Source organism: Sapajus apella, unplaced genomic scaffold (genome assembly GCF_009761245.1).
Source record: "Sapajus apella isolate SASKATOON/1434 unplaced genomic scaffold, GSC_monkey_1.0 scaffold10, whole genome shotgun sequence".
Taxonomy (NCBI): Eukaryota; Metazoa; Chordata; class Mammalia; order Primates; family Cebidae; genus Sapajus; species Sapajus apella.
In genome coordinates this window covers 22,835,564-22,856,089 of record NW_022436950.1, presented here as the reverse complement: position 1 = coordinate 22,856,089, position 20,526 = coordinate 22,835,564, and the positions used below count along the sequence as shown (strand labels likewise).

The 20,526-nt window shown below is 52.0% G+C and overlaps 1 protein-coding gene across 1 annotated transcript; it reads right to left on the bottom strand.

Annotated features, from left to right (window-relative positions):
- Positions 1 to 3: 3 nt before the first annotated feature.
- On the bottom strand, positions 4 to 19,377 carry IGFBP5 (insulin like growth factor binding protein 5). Its single transcript, XM_032278287.1, has 4 exons — positions 18,209 to 19,377; positions 2,904 to 3,136; positions 2,161 to 2,280; positions 4 to 1,020 (listed from the first exon to the last, which is right to left on the bottom strand). The coding sequence occupies exons 1-4, from the start codon at positions 18,543 to 18,545 to the stop codon at positions 889 to 891; spliced, it is 822 nt and encodes a 273-aa protein (XP_032134178.1). The 5' UTR covers positions 18,546 to 19,377; the 3' UTR covers positions 4 to 888.
- Positions 19,378 to 20,526: the final 1,149 nt, after the last annotated feature.

Here is a 20,526-nt window from a genome sequence, read left to right as displayed (position 1 = left end):
CACTTTTTTTTTCCAACCTATCCTCCCCCACAGAGACTGCTGTGCTGCTTGCAAATTGAATCAAATGAGGGCTGAAACCTCACGCTTCTGCGTGTACTGTCGTCACCCTGGAAGAACAAGTCTTTCCAATATTGGGGCGTGTATTGGTTTCTAAAAAAAAGTTTGCCTGGGGAGTGAAATACACACATGTATTTAATATTCATAGATCTGCTTCCGAAAACCTATCTAGCTAATATCACTCAATGATGGAGTTACTTTGCTTTCAGAGGACTGGAATGCATTTTAGTTTTTATAAATTTGGGGAGCGACAACACTCCTCCCGGGTAAGAGGAGAGGAAGTTCAGGGTCCAGCTGTCCATACTGCTGGCTGGAGGGGGAGACAGATCCGGGAGAGGCCCTGGCACGTTCTATCATTTCCTTTCTCCCCCTGACCAGTCCATACTGGGAAACCCCGAGAATGTCACTGAAGGCCAGAGCTGGACGTGAAGGTTGGGCCCTCCCTGGTCTCGGTGCCTTTCCTTCCTGCCTACCTGCTTGTCTTCCTTGTCCTAACACTATTTGTCTTTCTCTTTCTTCAACACAAACGCTTCCTGCCCTTCTCTTCCTCTCATTCTTCCTCTCTTCCCTTCTCTTGTTCATTCAACTTGCCTCAAAAAGAAAATCATTTTAGAAAGGGGGGTGTCTTTTTAGCTTTTTGCATCTCTGTTGTTGCCATTTTCAAAGTTGAGCCCTTGCTAGAGATTCCGAGGTCCTCAGTTTCCTCAAATAGATAGATATATACTTTTCCCTTAAATGAGATGAAATGAGTGGTGTCCTGGGGTGGAGGGAGGCGCTGGCTGGAGTCAGGGCTGGGGGTGGGAGGGGTGAGGGGAGGGCGGGGGGGACGCATCACTCAACGTTGCTGCTGTCGAAGGCGTGACACTGAAAGCCCCCGTCCACGTACTCCATGCCTGGCAGCTTCATCCCGTACTTGTCCACACACCAGCAGATGCCACGCTTGCGGCCACGGGAAGGCTTGCACTGGGGTGAGCAGAACAACAGGCGGTGAGGATGGCCACACCCCGGGCTTTGTTCCTCCCTGCCCTGCCTCTTCTCCAACCCAAGACAAGACTCTCATCCCCAGAGAGTTGGGGGTGCTAGACCCGACCCTTGGGTTTCTGGGATGTCCCCGTTTCCTGGAAAGACCCAGGGAAAAATGTGAATGTAGGTTTCAGATATGGGATCTTGTTATGCTGCCCAGGTTAGGTCTAGAGCTCCTGGGCTCAAGTGATCTTCCCGCCTCAGCCTCTGGAGTAGCTGGGATTACAGGTGTGAGCCACGGTGCCTGGCTTACAGTCCCTTTTTAAATGCTATCCATGCGAGTTCTTCCAACCTGAAACTCTGCAGGGATTCTCAATAGAGTTATGATCCAGTAATAATGATGATTGTAATAATGATAACAGGAGGCATCATTTGTGCAGAGTTATCATGTACCAGACACAATGCGACATTTCGCTTGCAAGGGATACTGTTCTAAGTGCTTTACAAAGATCAGTCACTTACTCCTCATCCTCCATTTTACATGAGGGTCTGGAGGCACAGAGATGTTACATGACCAGTAAGGAGACACAGCTAGTAAGTGGCAGAGCCAAGATTTGCCCCAATGTGTCCTGGCTCTTACATTTAGATTATTGGTGCCCTTAAGGCAGCACCAGGGTCACCTGTCCACCCCAGAGGCCACCCAGGCCTACCCTTCAGAAACTGCAGGGGTGGGGCCCAGCCATCAGCCATGCCCTCCAGGGAGCAGATGCCCTTGGAAATTTGAGAACATTGTCCAAAGGGGAGCCTGGTTGTGAAGGGACATGAATTGACTTCAGGTGGTACACAGAGAAAATATGGTTTCAAGTCCTGAGTGCAGGGCACCAATGCTAGGTGCTGTGAGAGGTGTTACAGTTTCCTCTTGCAATGAATTCATGTAGCTAAGGTGATCTGTGGAAAGCATAGTGGATTACAGCATAGGAGGGAATGAGGGAATGGTGGTGTATGAATGGGTATCTGAGGCCAAGGAGACGTGAAGTGTTTAACAGTGGAAATCTCAGGCACTTGCTCAAGATGGAGTTTTCCTGGCAGGTGCCACTTTCAGAGCCGTCTGAGCCTGGGAGCTCAGGGCGGGGGACGTACCTGCTTTCTCTTGTAGAATCCTTTGCGGTCACAATTGGGCAGGTACACGGCGCGGGGCACCATGCGTGGGGTGGCTTTAAGTTCCTGCAGGGCAGCCTCCATGTGTCTGCGGCAGGGGCCCTGTGTGGACAGCGGGGTGAGAGGCATGGCGAGACCAAGGGGGAAACACCCAGCTGCATTCATGAGTGGCCCGGGGGGTGGAGGGGCAAAGGGTCTCTGGAGGAAAATCACCACCCTTGGTCCTAGTCATCTGCTACCCAGGATCTTTCCTCCCTGTCACCTGTCACATGTTCTGGGGTCACACAAAGCCTGCCTTTGGCCAGGTACGGAGCCAGACTTTCTCTTTTGTGTTCCAGGCCACCCCCATCCCAGCAGCTGTTCTCTCTGCTGAGTAACGATGTCCAGAGGTGCCCGTCTCTAGATGCTCTAGGAGAATATTCAGCCTCTGCCTTGGACTGGACACAGCTGCAGGGCCCAGGCGCCTGAGGTGTGGCTGCTGGGCTGGCACACACTCTCCTCAAATGAGCACTGCCCCTATTCCTGCTTCCTTGCAGGAGCCCTCAGCGATGACCAGTGTAAGCTCTGGAAACTCTCCTCCCAAGTCCTAAGCTGAGCCACCAAGGTTGGCTGTGTAGGTCCTCTGCCACATCTAGCCTAGCACCTCCTGCTGCCACGAAGGTCCAATTTAGATGCAGGAAAAGGTCAAAAGCCGGGGAGGGAATGAGGGAATCCCCAAGAAGCACCTGCTCAGATTCCTGTCTCATCTCAGGGGCAGCGGCGACCCGGGAGTGGGCAGTGTTCTCAGCTCCCCCCACCAACTTGGACTGGGTCAGCTTCTTTCTGCGGTCCTTCTTCACCGCTTCGGCCTTCAGCTCAGAGATGCGGGTTTGCTTGGGCCGGAAGATCTTGGGGGAGTAGGTCTCCTCAGCCAGCTCGGTGGTGGTGGTGGGCTCCTCATGCTCACGGGAGTCTCTCTCTGCAGGGGAAGGAGCCAGAGGGTCAACTTCTGTGGGCCAAGGTGCACACGGCACCCTGTGGGGTGAGGGGCGTAATAAAGGCTGAAACAGATGTGTCTCTGCCCTCCCGGAGGATACCCTGAAAGCAGGGGATAAGAACCAGGAAGCAGAGGGAATGTTATTTAAGTGGCGGGAAGTTTCTGGCATGCCCGGAGTTGAACAGAGAGTGCAGGCAGGAAGACCTCACAGAGAAGGAGAATTGAGGGATGATGGATGGGTGGGTGAGGACGGAGCCGGCTTTCTGTGAGCAGAGAGGCAGAAGGGCAAGGGAGGTGGTCCCGGCAAGGATGAAGGTGGTCGTGAGTGGTGTGCTTGCTGGGGGATGGCCAAAGATGGGACGTGGCTGGAGGTGGGGATGAGAAGTCGAAACCCGGGGATCTGAGCCCATGGGGGAAGATGACACAGCCAGGGCGTGGATGAGAAGGGCCAAGTCTGTCCTGTTAGTGAGACCTTTGTGCTTTCAGAGTTGCTGGACGTTGAGGTCTCTTTGGACCTGGGGAACCTGGGAGGAGGGGGTCCTGGGGTCTGGAGCAGCAGGGTGGTGGGCACCTTCATAAAGAGCAGGAGGAGGGAAGAGGAGAGCCAGAAGTGTGGGCCTGGAGGGGACCGGCGTGGGGCCAAGTGGAAGTCGGAGGCTTGCTCCCGCTCTGGCTTAGAGCCCGCGCTGTGCTTGGGGGCCTGGGAGGCTGGCACGTTACACGTTACTGAGCTCCGGCCTGAGAGAGGCTGACAGCTGGCTGGGACCGGGGAAGTTATATATAGGAGTGGCTTGGCGACGGTCTATACTTAGCTGGCTTTTGACCTTTAGAGAAGTAAGACTTTGTTCATGTATTTGTTGATCCTGAATTCCACCTGTCTGGCCTTTTCCTGGTGCACAGATTTCCTCTAAATTCTTATCTCATAGGCGTCCCTCCCTGGGTCCCATTTCTCCTCTCAGCTCCTTGACCTCCCCCAGCCTCAGAGGAAACAGAGGGGGGGAACGTTAGATTGTTGTTTCCAGGTGGGCCAGGTGTGGCCGGGATGCCCCACGGTGGGACCAGGTGCAGGGGTGAGTGGAGGTGGGGAGCCCTGTCTTCATTACCTCCCACTTTTCTCAAATACTGGAAAGAGAAAATGGAGCTTTGAGTGACCTTAAAGAACCAACATGAGGGGAAAGAAAATTCTGCTCTCCACCCACTCCATGATCACTGAGACGCCCAGAAAAGTGACAGCCAGACTCTGGGATGCGGAACAGAGAAGGGGCAGAATTCAAGGAAGTGGGGATGGGGCACAAGGAAAGAGGAGCCTTTGGAGAAGACACTGTTTTAGGCCTCTGGGTGGGCGTAAACCCCACTCCTGAGTTTGCAGCTCTGGGCAAGTTCCGGGTGTGAGTCAGGAAAGGCATTTGGACACCTGGGCTGACCTGGTCAGGATGGCAGGTGGCGGGGTGCACCCCAGCCTCTGTTCCTCTCTCGGCTCAGGATTTGTCAAGTCTCATGAAAGGGGCATCTCGTCTTTGAGGCCTTGGCAGAGAAGATTCCTGCCCCAAAGAAGCCTCCAAGGGTTTGCAGCGCTCCTGGTGGTGAGTTGTTTGGGTATTTGTTCACAGGGAAGGAAGGGAGGTCATGACTGGAGAGGAAGATGATGACGAGGAGAAAGCCAATAGCAAGATGGTGGGCGGGCTCTCCCCAAACCAGATTCAACCCAAGGATCCTGGTAACCCTTCTGGCCCTTCACCCCCTCTTCCCAGTCATGTGTTGATGTCCCAGTACTCTGATTCTGCTCCATCAAGTCCTCATCAATAGGGTGACATCCCTGGTAGGTGGAATGGGATTAGTTAAGAGTCGACTTTTCCTGGTTGTAGGGCAAGTGAGATTGGCAGGAGGGAGAAGCATGGCTGGCCTGGGGACTATGCGCAAATGGAAAGGCTGGCACCAGCAGGCCCCACGCCGAGTCTCAGATCTCGGAGAGGAGGGAGTCAGGAAAGGGAGTGCTAACCACTGCACAGGAGGGCTTTGGGGTTCGTCTTGCCGAAGGACTGGAGCCGCACCACTCAACCTCACATCACAAAGCCTTCAAATCCTCAAGAAGTAGTTGATTACCTCTGGAGGAGGGGCAGGCAGGAAAGGGCTGCTGCTGAAAGCCTGGAGGGGATTCAGACTGGGAGAGGCCTGGACCCCTTCCCCAGTCAAGATCGTAACTGGATAAAGTGAGGGGAGGTGGGGGAGTGGGTTGGCTGCTGACCAGCGTGCCCGTCTCTGCATCTCCTTCAGTGGGCTGCCCCAGCCTGGCCTGGAGAGCCAGCACACTGTCACCTCTTCAAGGTGAGAGGCTGGGAAGCTGGCTTCTCTCCTGGAGCTAGTGTATCAGCTCCTGGAATCCTTTCCTTAGGCGATTTAGTCCATCCCCCTGTGTCCAAGCAGACCTAAGTATCTATCTCTATCTCAGTGGTGCTCTCTCTAGCTCAACGACATTTGAAAAGGGGATGCCATTCCATCCTCCTCCGCCTACCTGTTGGGGGAGGCTCTGTCCCTTTGGTCAGAGGCTGCCTTTCTCCAGCTGGCATTTGCCTACTCTCTCTCTTTGGTCTTGGTGGACACAAGCGTGGTGGTCCACAGGCTTCCCTCGACAGCTCTTAAGACGCTTCATCTTTTGGAACTTTCTTTTTTTTGAGATGAAGTCTTGCTCTTGTCCCCCAGGCTAGAGTGCAATGGCACGATCTCAGCTCACTCACAACCTTGACTTCCCGGGTTCAAGCCATCCTCCTGCCTCAGCCTCCTGAGGAGCTGGGTTAGAGGCACCTGCCACTCCACCCAGCTAATTTTTGTATTTTTAGTAGGGACCGCGTTTCACTGTGTTGGCCAGGCTGGTCTCGAACTCCTAACCTCAGGTGATCCGCCCGCCTCGGCCTCCCAAAGTGCTGGGCTTACAGGCGTGAGCCACTGCATTCCGGCAGGACTTTTTCTAAGAAGTGCCGTGGGCTGTCCTTTACCGCGAGCCACCCTTTCCAGGAGGAGGATGGGGCTGTTGACAATGGTTGGACAAACCTTAAGAGTAAATTTATTTTGACTTCTTTTAGTCTTCTTTGAAAGTGTTCAAGTACTGCCTCGGGGCCAATCAACCATGATAGGAAAACAGAAAATGTAGATTCTGAGATCTCTCTTCATTTAAGGAACTCAAAATATTTCTGCAAACTCTCTCCTTTCCCCAGCCTCCTCAAGGCGAGGCTTCCTGAGGGCACACCTTCCCAAGCCTGCAAGCTTTCTGGCTTCTTCTGAAGAGCAGGCTTAACGTTTTGATCTGCCTCCCAGTTTCTGGTGCCACTTAACCCCCCCATGGGACCTATTCCTTCGGCAGCAGCAGAGTCCAGTGTCAGAGATACCAATCAGGGTCTTGTGGTCACCTGTGGGCTCCAGCAAGACAGTGGAAATTTGGAGGGGAGCCAGGGCAGAACCACAGAGATTAAAGGGCTGGAAAGTGAGACTGGGGCTGAGTGCCAGAAGCAGCTAGCCCCACTCAGCTGCTCTGTGGCCGAGTCATAAATAGGCTTTCAATTTTGGAAGGGTTTAAGTTAGATAAAACAAGGAACAAGTAGACTGGCTACTCTTGAGCTATTTCATCGAGAGAAATGAACTGAGGTTGCAGAAGGGATTTAGGGAGGACACCGGGAGGACTTCCTGGTGAAGACCGTTCTGCACGCCAGCAGCAGACGGGCTCAACAGTCAGCTCCTGGAACGTGTTTGACAAACAGGTCAATATCTCCATGTGGCCAGCAGAGGGCGCGGGAGACTGATGCCCACACAGCATGGGCTCACTTCTAGGGACTGGAAGAGTTTTCAAAATTTGGAATTTGGCGTGGTGGCTCATATCTCTACTCCCAGCACTTTGGGAGGCTAAGGTGAGAGGATTGCCTGAGCCCAGGAGTTCGAGACCAGCCTGGGCAACATGGTGAAACCCTATCTCTACAAAACATACAAAAATTAGCTGGGCGTAGAGGTGTGCGTCTGTAGTCCTAGCAACTCAGCAGGAGGCTGAGACGGGAGGATTGCTTGAGCCTGGGAGGTTAGAGGTGGAGGCTGAGGTGAACTGTGATTGCTCCACTTTCATAGCTCCACTGCACTCTAGCCTGGGTGACAGAGCAAAACCCAGTCTCAAAGAAAAAAAAATCTGGAATTTGGGTGCCTTCCTCTCCTACTTCTGTAATAATCACTCAAATTTCTTCCTTCTGTGTGTCTGCAGCATGTATTTAAAGGGCCAGGGAGACAAACAAGCGAGGCCCGGAGAGAGTCCATGTGCGGGAGAGTGAAGGCAGGTGAGGGAGAGGGGGTAGGGCTTCCTGGCGCATTCTGCTGTTTCTGTACCCTGCAACTGGAAAATGATCCAGGGAGACATATTCCAGCCCTCCCTGCCCATTAAATGGCATTCTAAGAGGGTTCTGCAGAGGATGGGAAAGGAGGAATGCTCAGCATCCATTTCTCCGGCTGGGATCTATGCAGGCAGGACCTTTACCGTCATAATCTTATTCAATGACTAAGGAAGGGGAGGATTATCATATTATCTGGGTACAACATTTACTTTTGGGGTGGGATCTAAGTCTGCTCTGGCTCCTATATACTAGCTCCAGTCCTTCCCACTGGCTCTCTAAGGCCTCTAGCCCCTGCCACATTTGGGTGGCCACCTCAGTTCCTCTTTCATTCATAAGGTGTTCCCCATTCACCCCAGTGCAGAAGCATCCACAGGGGCACACACGGTACATCTGTCCCTCCCCACGGTAACGTGAATACGTGCTTCAGGACCGCACCATTCTCTATGTCCTGGCAAACAGAGTGTCATGGGTTGAGCCCAGCTGCTACAGACCCAGAGCTATCTTAGGGTGAGAAATACTATACGCTGCACAATTGCACAATGCATGCGCCCTGTCCAAGCTCAACCACTTTCTCCAAACCTGCCCTTTTGCCACTGCTGTTCTCCTCCAGCAGAGGCAGGCGCATGCTCTTCTGAAAGGTTCTGACCCTACCTCGCTTGTTAGTCTTAGCAATGGATGGATCCAGGTGGAGACCTGCTGCTGCCTAAAATCTACCCTCCCCACCCTTCACTGCCCGGTCCTCTTAGTCACACCCCGCCACTATTAACAGCCTGTTCCTGGGCTGGTGTTAGTTTCTCACTCTATCTTGCTTGACCTAATAATCAAAGGTAAGAGAAAACTAGGTGACCTAAATATTGTGCCTTAGCTTACAAAAATCGAAGAGACAGAGGCATCCTTGAAATTCGCAGTCCAGGAAGAGTGTCGGGCTTTGCCAGGCCACCCAGACCCGGGAGATTCTCCCATCTCCTTTTCTAGACAGAAAATGAGATGAAGAGATCTAGAATCCCTCTATGAGGAATGGAAAGGGCAGCTGAATTTCTTCTGGCTTTCATTCTAGTTCTCTCTGTGGAATTTAAATAGTCAGCTTCTTAAGGGCAGAGCTTTGTCATTTATCTTTGTCTCACCAGCATATAGTATTCAATAAATAACATTTAAATGGAGAGATGTGTAAATCAGCCCAAGAGGCAAAGAGAAGTAAGTCTGGAAGTATTTCTGTAATATAAGCTGGGGGGTTAGAGCCCAGAGGATGCCTTGGGAGATTATCTCAGCCGTGCCCTGCCCTGAAGCAAGATAACCCTCCCGAAGGGCACTGAGAGGCAGGCAGATGAGGATGATGGGTGTGGGAAACAGTAGGGGTTCTCCTGGATTTACTGGCTTCTCTTTGGCCTAAGGCTACTGTATATTAATATACTACTCAACAGAGTAGCCAGTAGCCAATGTGGCTGTTTAAATTAATACATATTAAATAAAATGAAAAATTCAGCTCCTCAGTCGCTCTAGCCATATTTCAAGGACTCCGTGGCCACATATGGACACTGCAGAGCTAGAACGCTTCCATCATTGCAGAAAGTCCTACTGGTCAGTGCTGGCCTGAGGGCACTGGTCTGTGCCTGGGTGTGGATGGAAATACTGAGGCCTGGGCTAGAATGTTCTGCAGTCCCCTTCCTCCCTTGCCTTGTCACTAGCTCACCTGCAGCCGCCAGCTCCTTCCTACCACACAAGGCTTGTGGAAGCATGAGGGATTGGCTGCTCAGTTTTAACAAATGTAAGACACGTCTCAGTCTCATGAAGTCTGTTTCCCAGCTGTGAATGTCAAATGACTCCACTGCACTTGTGTGTCTGCATTTGCAGGAGAAAGGCCACAGTGGGGGTGGCGGGGGTCGGGGGGGGTTGGCGTGCGGTGGGGGGCGGCGCTGTGGTGCCTTCCAGGGAAGTGGCATCATAGCTTTTCCTACCCCTCCCATCCCTGACCAGCGTCTGCCTGGCACCAGTCTCCGTCTCTCAGAAGACACTGTTTTGTAGCTGTTGTTGTCTTTACTCTAGTTAGTAACAAGCATGCGTGTTCTGGGTTTTTTTTTAAGATGGAGTCTCCTTTCTTCCCCCAGGCTGGAGTGCACTGGCGCGATCTCAGGCACTGCAACCTCCACCTCCCTGGTTCAAGCGATTCTCCTGCCTCAGCCTCCTGAGTAGCTGGGATTACAGGTGTGTGCCACCACATCCGGCTAATTTTTGTATTTTTAGTAGAGACGGGGTTTCATCACGTTGGCTAGGATGGTCTCGAACTGCTGACCTCAAGTGATCCACCAGCCTTGGCCTCCCAGAGTGCTGGGATTATAGGCGTGAGCCACTGGGCCTGGGCCATTCTGGGCTCTTTTTAACCTGAATTATGGGCTGAGGAGAAAATGAGCACTAAACTTCCAAGAAAAAAACAAACCCCCAAAGCTGCCATCCTACAAAACGGTAGTAAGATCAGAGGAAAGCCAGGAGGGAGACCCCGGAGGGGAGTTGAGCAGGCTGAGTCCTGCTGGCTGGATGACGACGGCTCTAGGCTTACTCAGCCGAGCTCCCCACCCCACTTTAGGCCAGGAGAACGAACATGGTTAGGTACTCTAAACCAACAGCAAAGCTGGCCAGGTTGGGAATATAACATCTCTATCCTGACCAGAGAAATACAGACACCATGTAGTACAGTGGGTGACCATTCAGAATCGGGAACCAGACCACCTGGGTTCAAGTCCCAGCTCTACTACTGAATAGGGGCGGCAGCTGTGCCGCTCTAAACCTTCAGTCCCCCTTTCTGGGAGGAAGATGAAGCTACTGACTATGGCTCAGTAAACCTTGGTGCACCTTCGGCAACACAGCAACACCCTATTTCTACATAAAATAAAATATTAGCTGTGTGTGGCAGTATGCACCTACAGTCCTAGCACTTGGGAGGCTGAGAAGGGAGGATGGCTTGAGCCCAGGAGTTGGAGGCTACAGTGAGCCATGATCGTGCCACTGCACTCCAGCCTGGGTGACAGAGTGAGATCTTGTGTCTAAACATAAATAAATGAACAAACCTTGGGTGCGGCTTTACTTTGACCTTACTTTCTTCTTCCTCTCTCCGATTCGGTTTTCTCACCTGAGTTATGGGGAGGATGACAATGGCCCCTTCTCGGTAGGATGCATCAGGGTGATGTGTGCTAATTCACTCTCAGCACAGGTCTCTGCCTTTGTAGCGTGCTGTTCCCTCTCACCTCTCTAGTTCCAATCATCAACTAAAAACTCGGTTGCTGCGGCGCCTGGTTGACAGACGCCTACTTGTAGCCCACAAGATCTAAGGCTCCTTGGACTGCAGGAAGTTCTTCCAGAAAGTGTTGGCTCAACCCTTGTGTCTGGGGGTCTGTGGTCCAGCACCAGGTGAGAAGGACTTGGCACAGTGCTCTGGGGACCCGTCTCCACTGAGAGAGCTCCCCCGGGAGTCCTTCCTCTGCCTAACCCCATTCCTTCATGCTGCGTTAAGGACACTCAGTCTTTTTCCCTGAAGATAGAGAGAGAAAAGGGGGACCACTACCCTCCACAGTGTAGATGCCACAGGTGGGAACGTGTCACCTCACAGAGTAAGGGGCTGACGTCCGACCTGCCAGGGACCAGAAGTAAAGAGAGGCTCCTCCTTTTTTTTTTTTTTTTTTTTCCTGATGCTAAACTAGGATTTGGGGCTGTAACTCTGGTTCACATTTCTTGGTCCCTAGGAAGCAGGTGGTGATAATTGTACACATAGAAAATACACGCTTATGCACAACTCTCTGGGTGAGAATCTCCAGCCAAGCTTCTTTTGGAGCTGGGGAAGGGGGAGCATGCTCAGTAGAAATGTCCCTGTCTGTTTCCCATACACACCCCAAATGAGAAGGTAATGGGGGGATAGGTGGGGAGCAGCCTCTGGAGGAAGCGCTGGGCTGCTTTTCACCTGGTCACTTTTCCATCATGACCCATCACAGCCAGGTCAGAACATTGTGGTCAGCAGCTAAATTCCCCAAAGTCCTGCATGACCAGAAGGGGGCGGCAGGGAGCAAGACGGGTTTACACTTCTCTCCCCAGGCCACTAAGAAGGTGCCCAGGCTCTGCTAGGGACCAAACAAGGGAGTCCCGTCTGTCAACGAAAGTTGAGATTCCTCTTTTTTGACTCTTTGGGAGCAAAAGAGTGGAGACAGCAGTTCCCTTCTCAGGCAAGAGAGGAGTTTGCTGGTGGCCACTAGCCACGTGCAGATCCACACTAAATACGTGTCATGTTGCCCTGGCAACTGAGGAAACACATTTTACAATGTATTTAATTTTAATTAGTTTAAATTTAAAAACAGATACTCGGCTCAGTTATTGGAAAGATTTTAAAGTATGTTTGGAATGCCTCAGGTATGTGAATCTGCTTTTTCAACTGTAAATTTTATGAAACCTAAATACAGATCAAGTATTTCCCATGAAAATTTAGTGTCTGAATTGAGATGAGTTGTGTACGTGTGAAAGACATACTGGGTTCCAAAGGCTAAATATGAAAGAATGTAAAATATCTCATTATAATTGTTTTATTTTGAGCATGTGGGGAAAGGGTGTTTTGGATATATTCAGTTAAAATGTATTATTACAATTAATTTCCCTGTTTTTTTTTTTTTTAAATATTTTTTAAAAAGATGTGGCATCCAGAAAATTAAAAATGACAAACGTGGCTTGCATTATGTTTCAGTTGGAAGTGCTGTTCTAAATGATCTGTAAGAAGTCATCCTGGCTGAGGTGACAGAGAGGCGTCACAGCAGTGATGGCACCATCTCAATGGTTCGGGATAATTGGAACCTACGTAAAACAACTCCGAGAATCAGCAGAGATGATCGGAGGCCTGGCTCTGAGTGCAAATTCGGTGGGGCTTCATTTTAGGCCAGGCTAAGGGGCCTGATGGTGTAGGTTGAGGAGTCAAACATGAGATCACTGATTTAGTTGAAAATGTTCCTAGGGTTCACTTGGCAGGTCTGGCTTACTGGGAACAGGGGCCCATCTTATCTGCCTCCTTCCTGAGCATCCCAGAAGAAGGAGCTGCCACAGCCTCCAGGATGTGTTAGAATGGCTCTCAATACTTCCTGCAGCACAACTGGAGGTTCCCAGCTGCCCTCTGGAAGCCCACCTCTCCTCTCCTCCGACACACCTACCTATGACAGCCAGGGGCCCTGCCCTCATGCTGTCTTCCTCATCAGCTTTGGCGGTTTATGATTTTCCTTCTCTCCCGCTGAGGCGGCACTTCCCTAGTTACCCCACCCTCCCTCGATCTCTGCTTTCTGCCGGCACCACGAGAGGACCGTGCTGTTGGAAGCAGGCCACTTCTGTGCCGTGTTCTTCAAGACCACGGGCCACTGCACAGCCCACAGGCAGCCAGGGCCTGCCTGCCTCTCCACATCAGGAGAGCTTCCTGTCATGCAGAAAATGAGGTTTGGCTCATGGACCTGAAGGCTGGGCTGAACACCCCTCCTTCACACCCTCCTGGTTCTCTTTCCCTGACCAACCTCAGACCTAAGCCAGACTTGTGTGCAAGCTTGTGTAGATAAAGGGACAGAAGGGAGTGTGAAAATAGGAGAGTGTGGTGCTCTCCACTTTGGTGTTGCTTCACTCCTTTTCCTACTGCCCCTAAAACAGAACGCCTTCAGGTCTTGGGTTCTTATGTCATGGGATGATAGCATCTGACTGTGTTTGCCAAAGGCCTCCTGGCAGGTTAACCCACGCCCAGGCAAGAGCCCCAGTGACTAGCGAGAAAGCCAGGAATGGCTGGATGCAGTGCCGGAGCCCCTGCGGGGAAGAGCTGGGTCCCAGCCCCGTGTCTGCCTCTAACCCCGCTGCCGTATCTCGGGCAAGTGGCTTCCCACTCAGGGCCTCAGTATCCTCATCTTAAAACTAGAGCCTTGACTGTGATGACGGCTGTGGGTTCCTTCCAGCTTTAAGGTTCTTTGACCAATACCCAGACAATTCTTGGAGAGACACTAGAACTGAGCTGAGCTAAGTGGCAGGCACTAACTAACCTGGTTAGGTGTTTTAAACCAGCAGCAAAGCGGCCCAGGTGGGAATGTAACCTCTCCCCTCACAGAGATGTTCAGTCACTCCTCTGGACTTATATTTTTTTTTAAAAAAAGAGAGAGAAATGACATTATAAAAGAATTTATGGAAAGAAATGAAACTGGAAATAAAAGGGGGGATTCGCTGGTATTGGGGAGGGGAGTGGAAGTCTACACTGCCTTGTTTATTTATTTTTGCAAATGTGTAATCAATGTGTAATCAATCTTACCGTGTTAAATAACATGTCCAGATTACAACTAACGGATGGTCTCTGGGAATTGCAGCTTTTAGACCAACTGTAGTGAAAAAGAAAATGTGAAACTAAACAAAGCCCACCGAGTCGCCTGCCTGTCTCCCAGGTGTTCTCCCGCCCTCTTCCCTTCGGCTCTGGCCCCTGGTTGGTACTTGCTCTTTATGGTCTTCTTCCAGTTTCTGGAGATAGTGGGTCTGGAGTGTAGTGATTCCTTCTCCAGAGTTTCATTTTCCACACACTAAGTATCTTCAAGTTTCACAGGCATTACTCAGGTACAAAGTAGAAACTTTAGACAAATATTACCTCCCCTTCCTGCTGGCTTCTTCGTCACTCCATTAAGGGGCCCAGGACTTCTGCAGGGAATTCTTGCTCCCATGCTCTTTGCTGTAACCCTCACGATGACCTCTGGCTCCTAGGGTCAGCCTAGTCCTCCCTCTGCAGCTGTAGGCCCACCTGCCTGCTCAAATCCAGCCCAAGCCCCAGGACTAACTCACAGTTGTTCTGACTTGAAACTCAAGCTCTCAGGGGATGCCTTAGAGTTGGTGGAGGTGGGGAGATGGAGGAGATGAAGGGGGCAGAGATGGAGAGGGGTCGGGGGAGGGGGCATGGAGAAGAGGAATAGGGGGAATGCAGAGTGGTGGAGGGATGGAGGGGGGTATGGAGAGGGTGGGGGATGAAGTGGGGGATGGAGAGAGGTGTGGTGATGGAGAGGGGTGGGGGGGTGGGGGATGGAGAGGCGTGGGGAGGCGGGATGGAGGGCGGGGAAAATAGGAGGGAGAGGTGAGAAGGGGGATAAAGAGAAATGGAAAGAAAATGAACTCTCACAAGGGCTAACTTCGCTCGTTCTTCCAGTCTGAGCTGACACAGCAGAAAAGGGTGGGGGGTGGTGGCGGAGATGGCAAGGAAAGTCTAGTTAAAGCCCCATCTCGTTTTCCCAACTCCCGTTTCGGTTGGCTCAGGGCACAGCCATCCTCTCAAAGAGTTGTTTCAGAGGGAGGGGGTGCGGGTGGGAAAGGAATTTGGCTCCTTCAGTTTTCCATGATCTTGCTCAACCCAGACCTAAATTTGGCCAATAAACCTAACTCTGGAACTTGACTTCAACATGGCATTTTAGACCAGGCTTGGAGTTGAAGCCAGGGTGATGGAGGCCAAACCCCTCCAAGAAGCAAAGGCTAAATTCATTTTTATTTAGGTAATGCTTTTGCTTTCTTTTCCAGAGCCTGTTTTTTTGATCCCACATTGTCTCTTTCTTAATGACAGAATCCAAGGCTCCCTATATCTCAAAGTGAAGGTCTCACCAGCACAGAGGAGACTTCTCCAACACCGGCATCTATATTAGGGACCAGCTCATCAAGCCTCATTCCCCACGAAAATGCCAGAAACAAAACCCACTACTTCCTTGACGCCTTCCACTCACCCTTATTCACTGAGCTTTGACCAACAAATCACTCCTGTCTTTCATCTCCCTCAAGCCTCACACACATCTCTTTTTTCCATATCTATCTCTGCTCCTGAAATGGCCAGAATGAAATGCAGAGCCAGGCTCATTCTCAGCACCAGATTCTCGCTCTCAGCGCTGGGTCCTGGAGCCCACTCCCTCTTCTGTTGCTCAGCAACAGTCTACCCAAACACCCGCTCCTCCCCCCGCCCCTCTTCCTCCCAGAGGCTTTGACTGCCTGCCACCTCACTCCTCTGCTCCCCACTTCTGATTCCAGAAATGCACCTTTTTTGTGTTATATATATGTTTGGTTACATATAAATATATATATAATGTAGTATATACCATATATAATACGCATTAGATACAATATGTCGTGTGTGTGTGTGTGTGTGTGTGTGTGTGTGTGTGCGCGCGCGCAACTACGAGAGGGAGGGAGAGAATCCATTTCTGCAAGCTCAGATTTTGGGGATGGGAGAGAAGGGAGGTGGGAGGTGGATTGGGAAGCAGGAATTTTGGCTAAAGGACCAAGAGGGCGCTCTTCCTCTCTCTGTCCATTTCTCTCTCCTTAAGAACGGTCTCTATACCATCTCCAACTTTTTGGGGATCCATCCAATGGTTCTCCGGCGACAAAGGCCCTCTCCAGGAGCGCCCACCCCATCCCATTTGTCCGGGAGGAAGACGTCGGCATCAACCGAGGTGGAGCGCCGCCAACCCGCAAATACAACCGGCCGGGCACCTGCCTTCGGCTGGGTGGAGTCCTAAGGAGCGCTGGGGAGGGGGGCGGGTAGGAGAGGCGGCTTTGGGTTGGCCCAAAGGCACTCAGAGGGTGGGGGTTGAGGAACGGGCGGCAGGGAATTCTACCCCGGAACTTGCTTGGGACTGAAGTGTCTCGTGTGTGTGTGTGTGTGTGTGTGTGTGCACGTGTGTGTGTGTGTGATGCGCACTTCGTGCTTGCCTAGCAATTGCGCGCGCGTGCGCCCTACGTGCACACCCTTCACTGTCGCCACATCACACTAACGACACGCTTGGCAAATAATAAGTGGAGCCAGGATGAGGCTGAGCGACACCTTACGGACTTTCGGTGTGACTGGATTGTTACCCAGGGCGGTCGCTTCCAAGCCAGGAAATCAGTTAATTTTTTTCCTCTCCGCTAGGCTTTTCCAAATCCATATCCCCTAAGATGAAGGCGGGCAGGACCATATTTGAAGAGTGGATTTTAATAAAAATAATTTCACAAGCCGGTCTCTGGGGTTCCCGGGGCCTGCACGTCCTCCCCTTTTCCTCTTTTTGCAGGCTGCAACCTGGAGATCGGCTATCTCTGGCAAAGCTGGAGGGGCTGGCGCCTGCGTCACTCAAACCCTGCAGTTTGCAGGGTCAGAGGCTGAACACAGGAAGCTCTCCGGCCTCCAGGAAAGCGCGGACGCACTCCTCTCCTGCACTATTGCGACTGAAGTTTGCACTTCAGAAAGCTCTTGTTGGGGTGCTCGTGAGTCATGGAAAGGGACAGGGAGGGAGAAGGGGATTGTCCCCGTAACTAAACTACGCCAAATGAACATTGTTTAGCCAAGTTTTAACCCCTTTTGGAGAGAACTAGTAGCCAGTTTGACGTCTTAGAATCCAGACTTTTATGTAGTTTATTTAACTTCTTTTTTTTTAAACTAAAGATCAGGAAACTCTTTCCAAAAACAAACTCAGTCTAAGGGGGCAGAACTGTTCTGACTGAACAAGTAGCTGTGTCAATCATCTCAACCCTAGACTCCCGGAGTAGAGAATTTGGGGCGGGGCAACGAGGGGGCGGGGCTAGCGGAGGCGAGGCTTTTCTGTCTCCGCCCCATGAATTTTGCATTCGGCGTTTCCAGGGCCCTCTGCACTTGCTCCACACCCACTTGGGATCTGGTTTAAGAGATTGGGGAGGGGGGATGGGAGATTGCAGTGGGAGGAATTGTAGGGGTGAAGGTGGGGGTGGGGTGGGGGTGGTGCCGGGAGTGTGCCTAGGCGACGAAGTTGAAAGGTCTGAATTTCACATCCCCTTTTGCCTCCCAGCCCTATGTCCACCTTTCATCCTAGGTAAAATCTGAACTGAAGAGGGGGAAAAAAGGAATTAGATTCAGCAACGATCACCCGGCACAGAACACCAAACCCTTCCTTCCCACTCTTCCCCACCCCCACCCCGCACCCCCGAGCTTCTAAAGTATTTTTGCCATTTCTGTGATAAAATAAGTCATTTTGCAGTTAAATATATTTTACCGTCTACCACAGGCAATCATCTTCAATCAAAAGCAATGGCTGTGCACATGGGAGGGGCTTCAGGGCTCCCACCCGAAAGGCATTAGCTACCAACGATATGGGGTGTGTGTGTAGGGGGTGGAGGGATAGAAGCGTCTGGAGGCACGGGGGTGGAGGGGCCAAGAGGGACAAAGGTGGCATTAGCTCAGAAGATGGGTAACACCTCTCTCTCCAGGCCCCAATTAAAATAATATTTTAACAAAAGAAATTTTTTTTTCCAAGTTCAGAAAACAACGTGTGCGGGGCGCGGGTGGGAGTGATGGAGGAGGGAGTTCATATTGTAACATACACTCTTTCAGACTGGAATACCGTACCAGGGGACTTGGACCTTGTGACCGAATGGGAGCTCAGAGTCGGTATTCGGACAGAGCTGGGGGTGGAGGAGGGAGCTGGCAAGGTGTAGGTAGGAGGAAGGAGAAAGAGCGAAAGCTGGGATAGTCTCCGCGAGACAGCCCCCCAGGGTAGCAGGATCCCCAGGGCTCCAATTCCGAGGTGCAGAGACCCCCCTCCCCCCGACTACTCCCGAGCTGCAACCCAGCTCGAAGCCACTTGCTGCGCGAAGCGCGCGGGCCCCGCCGATCCCGTGTCCCCCACCCGTGCGCCGCGTAACTGACTGGCACACGGAGCGCGCTCACCGATCTTGACTTGCTCGCGGTAGCTCTTTTCGTTGAGGCAAAGCCCGCGGCCGTGCAGCAGGGCGTGCAGCGGCTTCTCCTCGTCCTGCCGGGGGAGGCAGCGCAGCCCCTGGGCGCAGCGCTCGGTGTAGACGCCGCACGACTGCCCCTCGGCCAGGGCGCAGGTCATGCAGCAGCCGCAGCCCGGCTCCTTGACCAGCTCGCAGCCCACGGGGCTGGGGGGGCACACGGAGAGGGCTTTCTCGTCGCAGGGCTCGCAGTGCACTAAGGAGCCGAGGCTCTGGGCCGGCCCAGCACAGGAGGCCAGCAGCAGGAGGACCGCGGTGAGCAGCACCATCTTCTCAGTCGCCCCCTTTACCTCGGGGTGGGGCAGGAGATCGACAGTGCAGGGATAAAGGGGCCAAGAAGGCGCCCGGAGATTTTTTTGTTTTTGTTTTTTTAAAATTTCTGGCAGGTAGAGCAGGTGCCCTCCCCCCAGGCACTTGCAAAAATGTAGAGAGAGATGGAGGACTGGGGTGCCGGCGATCAAGTCCCGGTTGCAAGAATTAATAAAGCCTTGCAACAGGTTGGGGGAAGCAGGGCAGCGCCAGGTGCACCCAGCGAGCTGAGGCCGGAGAAACCCTCGAGCCTGAGCTGGTCAGAATTATAAGTGGAAAAAAGCCACAAAATCGTTCACCCCCAAGCAACCACCGAAATAATGAGCTCGGAGGCAGTGGGGATGGCGTTGGGGGTGGGGGAGAAAAGTGGATTTATTTGGAAAATTTTTGCTTAAAATCTAAAATACACCCCGCTCCTTTCTAACCCTCAGCGGCCAGCGGTGCGCGGCGCCGCGGAACAGGTAAGAGGCGTTGGCTGCAGCCGAGAGGGTGGGAGAAAATGTTGAAATCAAGAAATTAAAAACAAAAAAACAAAAAACCCAAAAAACCCCAAACCCTAACACCTCTTTTCTCCCACTTTGCCACCTCCTCTTCGAAATTCGCAGGTTCTCCGCGAAGTCCGGAGAAAGGTGAAAACGGAAGAGGGGGTAATCAAAAGGAGCAAAAAAAAAAAAAAAAAAAAAAGGAAAAAGCCCACACTGCTTGGAGCTCTTTCCTAGCTCTTTTCCCCTGCAGAAGTTTCCAAAGAGACTACGGGCTCCGGGCGAGCAGGCGCTTTTAAATAGCCGGCCCCTGGCGGCCAGCCAGTTTGTAGATGCAATTTGAGCTACCCAACACCCAACCCAGGCAAGGATGCCAAGGAGCTTTGCAGTACAAACTCACACGGGGTGGGGGTGGGGAGAGGCCTTCTAGACACAAGGGGGCTCCCCTTCGCTCCTGAGCAGCGCCCTCCTCCCCGCGGAATGTAAGGAAGGGGCAAAAGGGACGGGCTGGGGCTACTGAGAGTGGGGAGGAGGTGGAGGGGCTAGTGGAAGACAGGAGTTCTTCCCAGCAGGGTGAACACAATGAGGAGAGTAACTTGTTCTCCCCCTCCCTCCTATCCCTTAACTAGTCAAGGCACAGGCTGGAGGGAGATGCATTTTCTTATTAGCCAACTGGATGTATACCGTGCCCAAGAAATCTCTCTAAGCTTCTGCAATGGACTGTATGCTGGTGTCTGTTTCCATGTGGGGTGTGTGTGTGTGTGTGTGTGTGTTTGGGGGACAGGTAGTGTAGAATGGCCAGTGATGGCTGGTGACCTAAATTTAAAAAAAAGAAAAAAAAAAAAAAGAAAAAATGAATTTCTCTCCTAAAAGTCTGGAGAAGGGGATTTAATCAGGGGGTTTCTGTTACTCATGGTGAAGAGGTGATCCCTTTCCTTCAGCTACGTTGGCCAGGGAGGTTCTCTCTCTCTCTCTCTCTCTCTCTCTCTCTCTCTCTCTGTGTGTGTGTGTGTGTGTGTGTGTGTGTGTGTGTGTGCGCGCGCGCGTGTGCTGTGTACCTGAAAGAATGGACATTCATACAATAGCATTATTGAGAGCAGTGAGTTGCAGCGATGGACCCTCAGGAGGAAATGCTAAGTTTGAAAACCTTGCCTGGTGGCCTAAAGTGTCCTTGAGTGTGGGGTCTTAGAGGGGAGAAAGGTGGATTGGAGTGACACTCCCCCCATGTCATTTTGCAGGGGTATTTCTATTGGGGAGGGCCACATCCCTGGAGGGAGTGGGTGGTGGAGTAGCGGGAGGAGAGCTTGTCATGGGTTAGCTGGTGCTTGCAGGCACATCCTAGGAGGATGAGCTGACAGGGCCACAGGACCTGCTCGGAAGAGGTCCTGACGAGGAACCCGATCATGCCACTAGAACTTCTTTCTTTAATAAAATGAAAGAAAGCTAAGGCCTCGAGAAA

Coding starts and splice junctions, on each gene's coding strand:
- IGFBP5 (XM_032278287.1), bottom strand. CDS start 18,545: ATGGTGCTGCTCACCGCGGTCCTCCTGCTGCTGGCCTCCTGTGCTGGG. Junction 2,281..2,903: donor TGAGACAGGAATCTGAGCAG/GTGCTTCTTGGG, acceptor CTGTCCACACAG/GGCCCCTGCCGCAGACACAT. Junction 1,021..2,160: donor GATTCTACAAGAGAAAGCAG/GTACGTCCCCCG, acceptor TGCTCACCCCAG/TGCAAGCCTTCCCGTGGCCG.